Source organism: Alligator mississippiensis, chromosome 4, assembly GCF_030867095.1.
Source record: "Alligator mississippiensis isolate rAllMis1 chromosome 4, rAllMis1, whole genome shotgun sequence".
Classification (NCBI taxonomy): domain Eukaryota; kingdom Metazoa; phylum Chordata; order Crocodylia; family Alligatoridae; genus Alligator; species Alligator mississippiensis.
In genome coordinates, this window is record NC_081827.1 from 186,646,026 (window position 1) to 186,658,285 (window position 12,260).

The 12,260-nt window shown below is 43.4% G+C and overlaps 1 protein-coding gene across 7 annotated transcripts in view; it reads left to right on the plus strand.

Annotated features, from left to right (window-relative positions):
* MLPH (melanophilin) overlaps window positions 1-12,260 on the plus strand; it is an 84,694-nt gene that overhangs the window by 12,291 nt on the left and 60,143 nt on the right. For all 7 annotated transcript variants that reach the window (XM_019492212.2, XM_019492211.2, XM_019492210.2 and 4 more), the window contains exon 2: window positions 7,757-7,892. In XM_019492212.2, coding sequence (XP_019347757.1) covers window positions 7,783-7,892 — 110 coding nt within the window. In that variant the 5' untranslated portion in view covers window positions 7,757-7,782. The remainder of the gene's footprint in view (window positions 1-7,756; window positions 7,893-12,260) is intronic.

Consider the following 12,260-nt stretch of genomic DNA (forward strand, 5'->3'; position numbering starts at 1 on the left):
AGACTTGTATTGCACTACAGTGTGAACTAAAACACATTAGGACACAATCTAGTATCCTTACTTCCACCTTGCACCTTGCTCTGGACTTGTTTACATTATGGAGTTGCTGCTATAGCTGTGCTAGCAGACCCCCCACAGTGTAAATGGTAGCAGAAGGGGTATTTTTCTGCCAGTTTAGCTATGCCACCAGTCTGAATGACAAAAGCTAAACTAAGAAAAACCCTGTTCTGTCAATCTATCTGGATTCCCTAGCCTCATTATGGATCTTCTCACACCCCAACCTGACATGTCTATGTGATGAAATTTTGCCAGCTTAACTAAGAGCTCTAACTTCACTGAGTTCCATGTGTAGAGTAAGACCACTGGAATATGGCCTTGGGAATCTGTTGTCCTGAGATAATGATGTAAAGATAAAGGAGAGAGAAGTCACTGAAGCCACTTGTAGGACACATTGGTACTTTAACTTTGAGTGATTTGAGCATTTGATCTTAATCTGATTTTTAGAACAATTTTCTTGTATAAAAAAATATTCAACCAAAAGAGCAAAGGTGTCAGGTTTATTTTGTAAAGAGCAGCCCTTGGAGATATAATGTATACAACAGCTTATCCCTCTAAGTTTTGTTCCTTTTATTAGCTGAAATGGCCAGATCCCCAGCCACTGTGACCTGGCATATCCTTCTATGAGTCTAGCCAAAAATCTAGTGCCATTACTCCTGTGATCTCTATAGCTAGTAGTGAAGTATATAAAAGGTTGCTGACCTTTCCAATATTTAATATCATCCAGTGTTAGTTTCTTTTCTTATTTTTTTTTCTCTCTCCTTTTTCATGATTCTTTTCTTTGCCTTGGGCTAATAAGATTATATGGTTTTCATCTGCATTTGCAGCAGGCAAAAATGATGGGGAGATCAGTTGATGGTCATGTGGATTTTATTTTCTTTCTTAAAATAGGAAGTTGTGTGTGTTGCTTGGATCTTGATGAATGCCCTTCTTGTAATACCACCATAACATGAACTGATTTGAAGATCATCTTTAGTCAATGCGTGTCACTCACTAGCAGGGCAGAGATTTTATGCTTGAAATGGCTTGTGATACCACATACCTAATTTGCTAGAACAACTTCCAAGAAGCTTTTTGCTGGTGATCTCTAGTTAAAATAACCATTTTCATGAGAAATTAGCATTTCTGACTTGTGGATTTGCATACTGCTGACAAAAATAACATTTGCTTATAACAATAACATTTTTGAGGATCGATGGCAGGAATAGTATTGATTTGTGTAATTCTTTAAGAATTTAGGGTACAGTTTTTCAAAGGGGGTGAACTTTGGATCCGTTCTGTTTCCAGGTCTCAGTTCAGCAGACCATTAAAGTGAGCAATCGCTGACAGCATCAACTATACATTGATATTGTCAGCTCTGTTTTTTAAAGGGAAGTGTGTCTTTATGTTGCCTACTAAGTTGGGGTCCTATTGAAGTTACTGGGAGTGTTTCCCACTTCAACAGGATTGGACTTAAACCATTGGTAAGTGTTTAGGGTTCAGGTCTGTCACCTCTACTTAGACCAAGGGCCACTTTATTTCATGAGTGTGCTCCTGTGGGGCAACTGATTAACAGGTGACACTTCTACAGCCATTCTGGGTAGGGAAATACTAAAGTTGAACATGTGTTGCATGGACCACTGTATTTTCTGCCTGGTGGTTTAGGGCTTGTCTGTTTTGCAGCAGCTTGTCAAACATGCTCTAAACTTGGAAGGTCCCCAGTGAAGACGCAGATATATAACTCTATGGCTGCTCTTGAACCCGTGGTGTCTGGTACCCTTGAGAGCAGCTGCTGGAGTGAGCCCAGAGCAGCCTCTCTGGCATATCTCTGAGTTTGGAACATGTCTGTTATTGCAGGGGAGTGGGGCATGATTGAACCTATCATGGTTGGACCACTGTGTGGACAAGCCTTTAGAAGTCAGCGTTCGGTGCTCTCATCCATGGTGTCTGCATCAGATTCCTGGTTGGGAAAAGCTTTCCCTTCAGAGGTTGGACAAGATGTCCCCTGTGGTCATTCCAGACTTTAGGTGGCCATGCATTATTTCACTGACATATTGTGCTAGTCGATAAACATAGATTGCTGTATGTGGACGCTAACTAGGGTAACCACACGTCCTGGTTTGTCCAGGATACTCCTGGATTCCATAGACCCAGTCCCAGCCAGTTGGTCAAAAGTCCTGGGCTGGAGTCCAGTGGGGAGGCGGAACAGCATGGTGTGCCAGGCAAGTGGACAGGCAGACATCATTGCCACTGTGTGGGAACAAGGAATGTAGGGATCCTAGATATGACATCTTAGGGGGGCCATGAATTTATCCACCTTTCTCCTTCACCACAGCAGCAGTGTCTGCCTACCTACCTGCCTGGCATACCATGCAGCTCCACCTACTTCCCCCCCTCCCCTCCCCAGATTCTAGTCCAGGACTTTTGGCCTACTGGCCAGGGCCAGTTTATGGAATCTGGGGGAAGTGGGCAGAACAGAACAGGATTCAGTTTAACAAAGATACCATGGGTTGCACCTAGGGAGGAAGGATCATCAACACTCCTACAGCCTAGGAGGTACCATTTTAAGTAGCACAGCTGCAGAAAGGGATCTCGGAGTCGTAGTCAACTCCAAAATTAACATGAGTCACCAATGTGATAAGGTAATAAGTAAAGCTAATAGCACTCTTTCTTGCATAAGTAGGTGCATCACAAACAGGTCCAGGGAGGTGATACTTCCTCTCTCTGTGGCATTGGTCAGGCCACAACTGGCATACTGCATCCAGTTTTGGGCACTGCACTTCAGTTGGGATGTAGATAGCCTGAAAAGGGCTCAGAGGAGGGCCACCTGCCTGGTTAAAGGCCTACAGGAAAAACCCTTCAAGGACCAATTGAGGAACTTGAATCTCTTCAGCCTGTACAAGAGAAGGCTGAGAGGTGATCTTGTGGCCGTCTGCAAACTCATCAGGGGGACATAGCAGGAAATAGGGGATACCGTGTTCACCAGGGTGTCGATCGGGGTAACTAGAAACAATGGCCACAAACTGAAGGAGAGCAAATTTAGATTGTACATCAGGAAAATATTCTTTACAGTAAGGGCTCCCAAAATATGGAATAGGCTTCCAAGAGAGGTGGTGCTGTCCCATTCTTTGGTGGTATTTAAGAGGAGATTGGCCAAACACCTGGCTGGGATCATCTGAACCCAGCACTCTTTCCTGCCCAGGACAGAGGGTTGGACTTGATTTAATAGGTCCCTTCTGACCTTAAAATCTATGAAGTTAATGATGCCTCTAGCTCTGACTCTTCAGCCTGACTTCAACATCCACAGATCTGCCTGTGGAACCATGATTGTACAACCACCCATTATCCCACACTGACAGAGCATCTTTTCTTCTCTTCTGTTCCAGATCAATTGTTTCTGCCTCTGTTCAGTCTGTTTCTCCAATATAGAAAAGCTCAGAACTTTGTATCAAATTCAGAACCATTTTGGTGGCAGGCAGTCTAACTGTATCGTTCATATTGTCATCAGAAATCCAATTGTCAGGCTTGATATAGTAAGACAAGGTAAATTTAAAGTTAATGATGACTAGGGACGGACATTCAAAAAGCCTGAGCCTGAATTGATTCAATCTTTGCAGGTTAGTCTAACCTGCAAAGCTTGAACCAATTTGGAGGTGGATAGACATTCATTTTTCATTCCAGAAATTCAGGCACATGCCTGCAGTGGCTCTGGCTAGAAGCCAGGGGGCACTAGAGCAGCCCTCCCTTCCTTCCACTGTGCTGAGCTGAGGGTGCACGGCCAGGCCCCAGCAGGATGCTCTGATTAGGGAGGGGTTTCTTCCCCCCCCCGCCTCCCCAAGCAGCCCAGCAGAGAGTTGATAACAGTGTTCAGCAACCCTAACTCCGTGTTTATCAGCCATTAGAAAAAAAAAGTGTCTCTCATTAGTTCAAGCTCTTGTTAAACAACTTTTTCCAAGGAAGGAATGGAGGGACATTACCAGCTACCTGTTGATTAGCTCCAAAAAGCCATGAGCCAACACTGTGCTGTCTGCTTTTTGTCCTATCTGCCACAGCATGGACCATAGCCAGCATGTGGTATGCTAGCTAATGCTGAGAGGTGTCTGTGTAAGACAGAGGGGAGGGGGAAATCCCTGCTTCAGCAGAGAGTGGGGAGTGGGAGTAGTGGGGAGCAGGAGGAAGCCAAGCAGACCTCACTGTCCATGTAGTTTCTGCCAGAGCTGCAGCCAGGGAGCAGAGGGGAGGTGCCAGAGCCCTGCCGAGCCCAGAGATCATGCTGAGATGCTGGGGGACTGATTCAACTTAAACTTAGGATGGGGTCTGGGACAGACATTGCATACCAGTTTGACCCAAATCAGTTAAATCTGATACTACATTCAGCCAGGTTTATCTTAAACCAGTTTCAGCCATTTTCAAACTGGTTTATGTGCCCTGAACATCTGTTCTGTTACAAGTTTAAACCAGTTTCTGATCGCTTAAACCAGTTTATCTCTGTCCCTAGCCTAGCAGTCATTAACAAATTAACGCTCAATTCTAACCTGTAACAGCAGAAGCTACAAGGCCCAAAGTTACACCTACAAACAAGCTCATAACTTTAGCAGGTCTAGTTATGACCACTGTTTCACTTTCTCCTAAAAAGATTTCTCTATTACTGTCTTAATCAGAGCAAATTTTAATGTACATAGCTCTCCTTCAGTTATTTGAACAAACAGCAATATAACATTATGCAAAGATGAAAAGCTTTGTTTGCTGACACCAAGTTCCAGGTCATACTCCATCCACCTTCAACAGGTTCCACCCATATCACCTCAATTTTAGATATTGTCCTACAGCACAGGTGGGAAAATCCTGGTCTCATATAATTAGACCCTGCATTTTATCCAGAAACACAAAGGACTATTTTAGTCTGATAATTCACCTGAAAGAAGGCATGGAATAACTTTGATACCCTGGATGTAAAAAAGATGGGTGAGCTGATACCACACTCAGATGTCTTCTGAGTCAAAAGCAAGTTTTTAGGAGATGTAAATATCAGAGGAGAGTGAATGACCTTCATTTCATAACCAAAATCTATTTACAACTCTTCTTCCAGCTGAGGTATTAGCTCAACAGGCTCAAGTGTTTTACTAGGAAATGAGCAATTAGTTTCTCAGCTACTTATGTAAGCTTATTTGTAGAATGGCTTTGACCCAATGAATCTGAACAGCAAGTTAATATTTAGCACATCACAATGAGACCCTGTTTAAAGGTTTTTGGTGCAGTTAATTATACCAAGACCTCCAAGGCACAGGTTTGCTAGGAGAAGAGTACTTTCTAACTATTCACATTCAGCTGAATATCTGCATGCCTGTTTTCAGTTTCCTATCCCTTCCCAAACACAATATACAATCATCTCAAAGAAGTAAGAAAACATTTATTTGTTGACAAGACAGTTACACCATTTGCGTTCCACAAGCCAAGAAACCAAATGCAGAAATGATCATTTGAAGTAGAATTTGAAAAATTTGCTTAACATTAGACAGAGTGATCAAGAGTTCTCACTTTCATACCTTTTACAGCAATGAACTTTCTGGACTTACTCTTGCACAGGCATAGCCGCAGTTAGCCAATATAAAGGATTTGCCAAGACATCCAAAGTTTGCTCATCACCCATTTGCCATTTTTTGGGGATGACCTAAATTTTCATTTGTAGCTATCCTGCTCTTATGAGCATAAAGACTAGGGACAGAAATCGCACACAAACTGGTATAGAACCAGTTTCTGGTGATCAGAAACTGGTTCAAATCTGTAACATGACAGAAGTTCAGTGCTCATAAACCACTTTCAAAATGGCTGAAACCAGTTTAAGATAAACCTGGATGGATGTAGTATCAGACTTAATTGATTTAGATTAAACTGGGTTATTGAACTTCCGTCCCAGATCCCCTCCACATTCAAGTTAAGTCCCCCAGCTTCCCAGGATGGCTTGCACTTTCCCCACAACCCCTTCCCCTCCCCCCCCCCCCCGTCTTGCAGGGTAGGTGGCAGCCTTGGCCCAAGCTGCCTGCTCCAGCCAAGTAGGGAGGCATGCTCTAGCACCCCCAGCTTCTGGCCTGAACCACTGCAGGTATATGGCTGCATTTGTGTAATTAAATGTGAATGTCTGTTTACTTGTTTATCGGTTTAATCTATGTAATTTAAACTAATCTGTGAAGATTGAATTGATTCAGCCTTGGACTTTTTCACTGTCTGTACTTAGCCAAAATGGTAAATTGGCCTGTCCAAATCCACCTGGATTCTCTCCCTGCCCTTTAGTTTACCTCCCCCCATAGTTTGGTGTTATCTGCAAACTTGGACAGAGTGCTTTCTACTCTCTCATCCAACTCACTAATGAAGATATTGAACAGTATCAGTCCAAGGACAGAGTCTTGGAGGGCTCTGCTGCCCACATTTCTCCAGGTAGAAATCGACACATCCACCACCACTCTATGGGTGCGTCCCATAAGCCAATTTTCCATCCACTGGACTGTGTAATCATCTACATTGCAACTGTTTAGTTTATTTATAAGAATTGTGTGCAACACTGTGTCAAAGGCCTTTTTAAAATCTAAGTAAATAACATCTACCTCTATTCCTTCATCCAAGCATTTTGTGACCCAGTCACAAAAAGAAACCATGTTAGTCAGGCAGGATCTGCCTGCTGTGAACCCATGCTGGTTGCCCGTTAGCATTATTTTACCTGCTGGTCCCCCACCAATGTGATCCTTAACAATTTTCTCAAAGGTCTTGCCAAGGATAGAGGTCAGGCTAACTGGTCTGTAGTTACCTGGTTTCTCCTTCCTCCTCTTCTTGAAAATAGTGACCACAATGGCCCTTTTCCGGTCCTCCAGGACCTGTCCTGAGCACCACATTTGGCAAGTGTCATTTCCTCCCTCTCTCTCTCTCTCCCTGTATCAGATCATCATCTAGGAATGACATTTAAAAGTCTAAGCATGTACTGTAGTTCAGATGCCTACAAGACCACATGCCCTGAGACATGGTGTCTTTGTTTATTGTATGTGCTGTTTGCAGAGGAAAATAAAGGAAAGGACAGAACAACAACGAAGTATATATATGCCACTTATCCCTTGAGGTTTTGTAGTTCTTTTCCATTTTATCAGACTTGAACTTCAAGGAATCCCATTCATTCTGTTCCCTTACGGACACAATGACCTTAAATACTCCTAAAGCAGTCAAGTTTAGTTCAGGTTTATCTTATAGTCTGTACTTGCTAATTAGCAATTCATTCCACAACACAAATCCAATGAGGACTTGCAAGTGCATCTTGTAGTCCCAAGAAGACTGGTAAAAGGAAATATACCACTTTCCCATAATTCCAAAGAGCTTTCCTGCTAGTAATTGGCCTTAAATTATACTCAGTCTCTCTCTCTTCCCTTCCCCTCTCTTTCCCCCTCTAAAAGCAGGTTCTGTCAGTGGTTAAGTTACATTATCACAGGAGGCCAAGTATAGTTCTCCATACCATCTAGCATGCCAAATTGTTTGAATGGACCAGCTCATATGGGTGTTGACAGAGATGGAATAAAATGCTTTTCCTATGTCAATATCAAATCCTTCCCAGAAGGTGTGAGCTTGTACCCTCATGAGTAAAAAATAAGATAGTGTCTCCCAAGAAAGCATATCGGGATTGTCTCTAATTTGGCCTGCCATGGTAATGTTCACTGCTTTTCTTTTTCCTGCTGTTTAGGTTCCTTAACATAACTTCTTGCTAGGATGGGAAGGAAATTGGATCTGTCCAAGCTCACAGATGAAGAGGCCAAGCATGTTTGGGAAGTGGTTCAACGGGACCTTGATCTACGGAAGAAAGAGGAAGAAAGATTGGAGTGAGTACATTCTTTAGGGCTACTTCAAGGCTTTGATGACGCTCTGAAGGAAATAGCAGGTCCCTTTAGATCTTGTTAAACATGAAAACAGACGTTAGAGATTAAGCCAAGAGTCTGAAAATACAGACAAGGAAAAAGAATGAAGCTTGAATCTGACTATTAACCCAGTCCACCAAATGTTTCTGAAACTAAGAACTCAATGGATGCAAATTACAGTAGCTCCATTGGGGTCAATCATTGGTTTAAAGCAGCATGGCTACATCAGTTTACACCAAGAAATTGGGCACCCCAAGGCATTATCATCATCCAGGGAAGCATGATAAACCAACATCTAGTTTCAAATACACAAGAGCAAGTGACATCAGGAGGAACTCTCTGCATGGATCAAAGGACAGAATTAGCTTTGGTCACTTTTGTTTTTATTAATGGCCTTTTATAGGCTTGAATTCAAATATCAACATGATTCTCATAAGTGCACGGTTTACAAAAGAGCTGATTTAAAATGGGTCAAATTCTATAAAAAATTTTATTTGTTTGTCTCCTTAAAATGGGACCTTTTCTCCCCAAAATGGTTGATAATTCAAGTCTAAGAATTTGGACCAGCTGCAGTCTGCATTGGGGTCAATCGTTTTGTGCCTAGGAGCCAAAATGTATGGTAGAGAAGTTATCTGTACTTCTGTTTGAACAGAAGTGTCTGGCTACAATTTGTTCAAGCAGTTGTCTAAAACAAGTTTCTCACATCACAAGGTTTTTGGGGGGTTTTTAATAGTGAAATCTAGTGGGCATGGGAGATAGATGCATTATTTTTCTTGTCACCAGCTATATCTCGCATAGTTCTAAAGACTAATCATGCAGCATGTAGAGCAAAAATAAAGGTGGAAAAGAGACATAGTACCTGGAAAGTGAAGGGAAAAGCTATTCAATTCCTGTAAAGGATAAGAGATAGAAACTGACTTAACTCCGCCATACATCGTAAGTGGGTGGTTCCATTGAGATTCCATTTGTATTAATCACTTTACTGTATTTGATTTGTACTGTAACCATAAAAGATTTTCCTGTGGCCACAATGAGCTGACTTCCTCCCAGCCAGAGTGGACCTGGAGAGAGTTAATTTTCTAGTGCCAACAAAAATCAGAAACAGCAAATGCCTGCTATCCACTGCAAAAAGTTCAGATTTCCCCACAGTTTGCCAAAGGATCTCCATCCTGACCTGCAGACTTTCCTGTGCACTTCCTTGGGCAGAAATTTCTGGTTATACTGTTAAACATATTTTTCCTGCTTTGCCAGGCCATTTCAATGTAATCAGCCTTGTGAAATGTCTGATTCAGGGGAGCATGAGAGGAAGATCAGAAATGATAAAGTTTGTAGTAAATCCTGAAGAAGATGCTCCAGCATTAGTTGCAATAAAGCACAGGTTAGTCTGAATGGTCCAGTAATGCTGGAAGTTGAAGGAAAGCTTTATCCTTGATGAGTTTGATTTAGTGTGGCAGGGATCAGCATTTTTTTCTTTTTGATCACTGGGCCTGAAAGTGTTTTAGACCAGTTCATTAGCTAACCCATTCTCTCTCCCATGCGATTTCAAAAGGAGATGTCTTGCAGAAAGCCAGAGCTAGAAAGGAATATTTTAGGTCATATGATAGCTTGAAGAACAAGTCTTCAAGAACAAGAGGGTACAAACATAACTGTTTCACAATCCAAGAACAAAGGGTCAATTCATGTAATTAACTCTTGAGGCTGATTTCCAGGGGGATAGCATCTGGATGCTGGATATGTCTTGAGGGTTAGGAGACAGAAACAAAATACCTACCAGGTCTTGAAGGTGTATCTGTATATCCTACTGTGCCATTAATTTCTACCTCTGGTTTACGTAATATCAGGCCTCCAAAATGAGTTTTCATCTTGTTCTCATTCATGTTAATACCACCATGGCTTTACTAGCTGCTCATCAGAGAAGCATTTACACAAGCTTACTTGTCTTCCGTACACAAAAATGAGTTGCCAGAAACAAATCTGCCTGTTTGCTTTGCAGCAGAACCTTGGAGCTCCCGTCCGGAGCAGGCTGTATTTTGTAGGGTGCATTAGGATTGATTTAAAGGTTTACCAAGCAGCCACACAGAATGGTGAAGAGCCCTTGGGTGCAGACACATTACATATTTGCTCCCAGGTAACTTATCTTGGATTCTACTCCAGAGTAAATGACCTAAGTTTTCTGCACAGATACACACCCAGCTGTCTGGAGATGATGGTCAATAGTAAGTCTACTAGATGGCAAGGGAGCTAGTAATAGCCTGTTTTGCTTTACCAAAGTGCTATCCCAGAAAATCTAGTAAATTGTTAGATATGTGACTGGTTCACCTGTGCAGCCTACACTGGTTTGTATTTACTCTGGACTTTCCAAGAAATTACCCTTTACCCCAAAATAGTTATGCACTTTGGTGTTAGGCTGTGCACAATGTGTCTGCTCATCTTTGACCCTACAGCTGGGGTGCTCAAACCCTGGCCCATGGGCCAAGTCTGACCAGTGGAGGTAGAGGAGCAGTTCCCCTGCTGCCAAGTTTCCAGACCCATGGGGGAGCCCCACAGGCCAGATAATGTGGCCCTACATGCCAGATGTGTCTGGGTCAAGACCAGACCAGGTGGTGTACAGGTTGGATCGGGACAAGTGGGTTCAGATCAGGTGGCACAGGTCCTGATCGAGGTGGCACATGCTAGATCCAGTGGCATGGGTCCATTGGGGTAACACATGGCTGGATCTGGCATCAAGGGTCCAGTTCAGGGTGTTGCTTGGCTGGAGCAGGGTAGCACAGGTCTAGATCAGGGCATGTGGGATCTGGCCTATGGACCTACCCTACTCCACTTATCTGGCCTGTGGAGGCAAAAGGTTTGGCACCACCATAAAGTAAAGGCAAATTATTCTGGAGGAAAGTACCTCACCAAGGGCTAGTAAACAGTGAGCATCACAAAAGGCCAGCATGCTCACTCTGTGCTCAGTGAGAGAGATGCCACCTTGGGAGGCATCAAACCTTAGAGACACCCTTTCCAAAACAGAATTTCTGCTTCCCTCAGGTAAGAAAGTGTGTACATGTCACAGCCCTTTCTGGGCAGGCCATGCACAAGGGCACAGGGCATTTTTACCTGGCATTGGGGACACTCAGTTGAGAACCACTATTTTGCTGCCTCACCTTCCCTCGGTAGTTCTCAAATGAGGGTACCACCAAATTCAAAAAAGTTTGGAGAGAGGTCTCCTGACTGAAAAGGTTGAGAGCCACTTGTGTAAGTGTTCAGTAGGTAAATGTTACTTATCCTTGGGTGCTGAGAGCCAGCACCTAAATGCATAAAGATGGGGTAAACAGTGATTCTTGCTCCTCTGCACAGACACATAGCCAAGAAAAAAGTTCACTGCTATCAATCCATACTGTATATGACCCATTTTCATCTGCAACAAATTCTTCCCCCCTGAAAGAAACTTCTGAGCAAGGTGTGTGTGAGCGCAGAGACTGCCCTTAGTGGCCAGGCTTGGAGGTGCAGCTGGAATGTTATGATATTTAAAATATTTTTTCATGGTACATTAAACAGACCCTGTGCCACAGTAGTTTCACACTAACTCCATTGCATCCAGGATTAAAAGTGCTTATAATACAGGCTGGGTAGGTCAGAAATGGGAGGTAATGCTCAGTGGCAACCAACATGGGTTCATTGCAACCAGATCCTGCCTGAATAACCTTGTTTCTTTTTACGACCAGGTCACAAAGTCCTTGGATGTGGGTGTTGAGGTGGATGTTGTCTACCTGGACTTCAAGAAGGCCTTTGACACTGTTTCTCAGCCCATTCTCATAAAAAAACTAGGCGACTGCGGCATTGATGCCTACACAGTCAGATGGGTGACAAATTGGCTCGATGGTCATACCCAGAGAGCAGTAGTGGACGGGTCATTTTCGACCTGGAGGGATGTGGGCAGTGGAGTTCCCCAGGCCTTGGTCCTCGGGCCTGTGCTATTCAGTATCTTTATCAGCGACTTGGAGGTGGGCGTGGAAAGCATACTGTCCAAATTCGCTGATGATGCAAAGATGTGGAGAGAAGTGGGCACACTGGAGGAGAGGGACAGAATCCAACTAGATCTAGACCGGTTACAGAGGTGGACAGATGAGAATAGAATGGAATTCAATGCAGACAAGTGCAAGGTGCTGCATCTAGGGAGAAGGAACCTGCAACACACCTACAGGCTGGGGAACACCCTTCTTGTCAACACGGTGGCTGAAAGGGATCTTGGAGTCATTGTTGACTCCAGGATGGACATCAGCCGCCAATACGAGGAAGCGGTCATTAAGGGTAACCACACCTTGTCATGCATCTATAGATGCATCACAA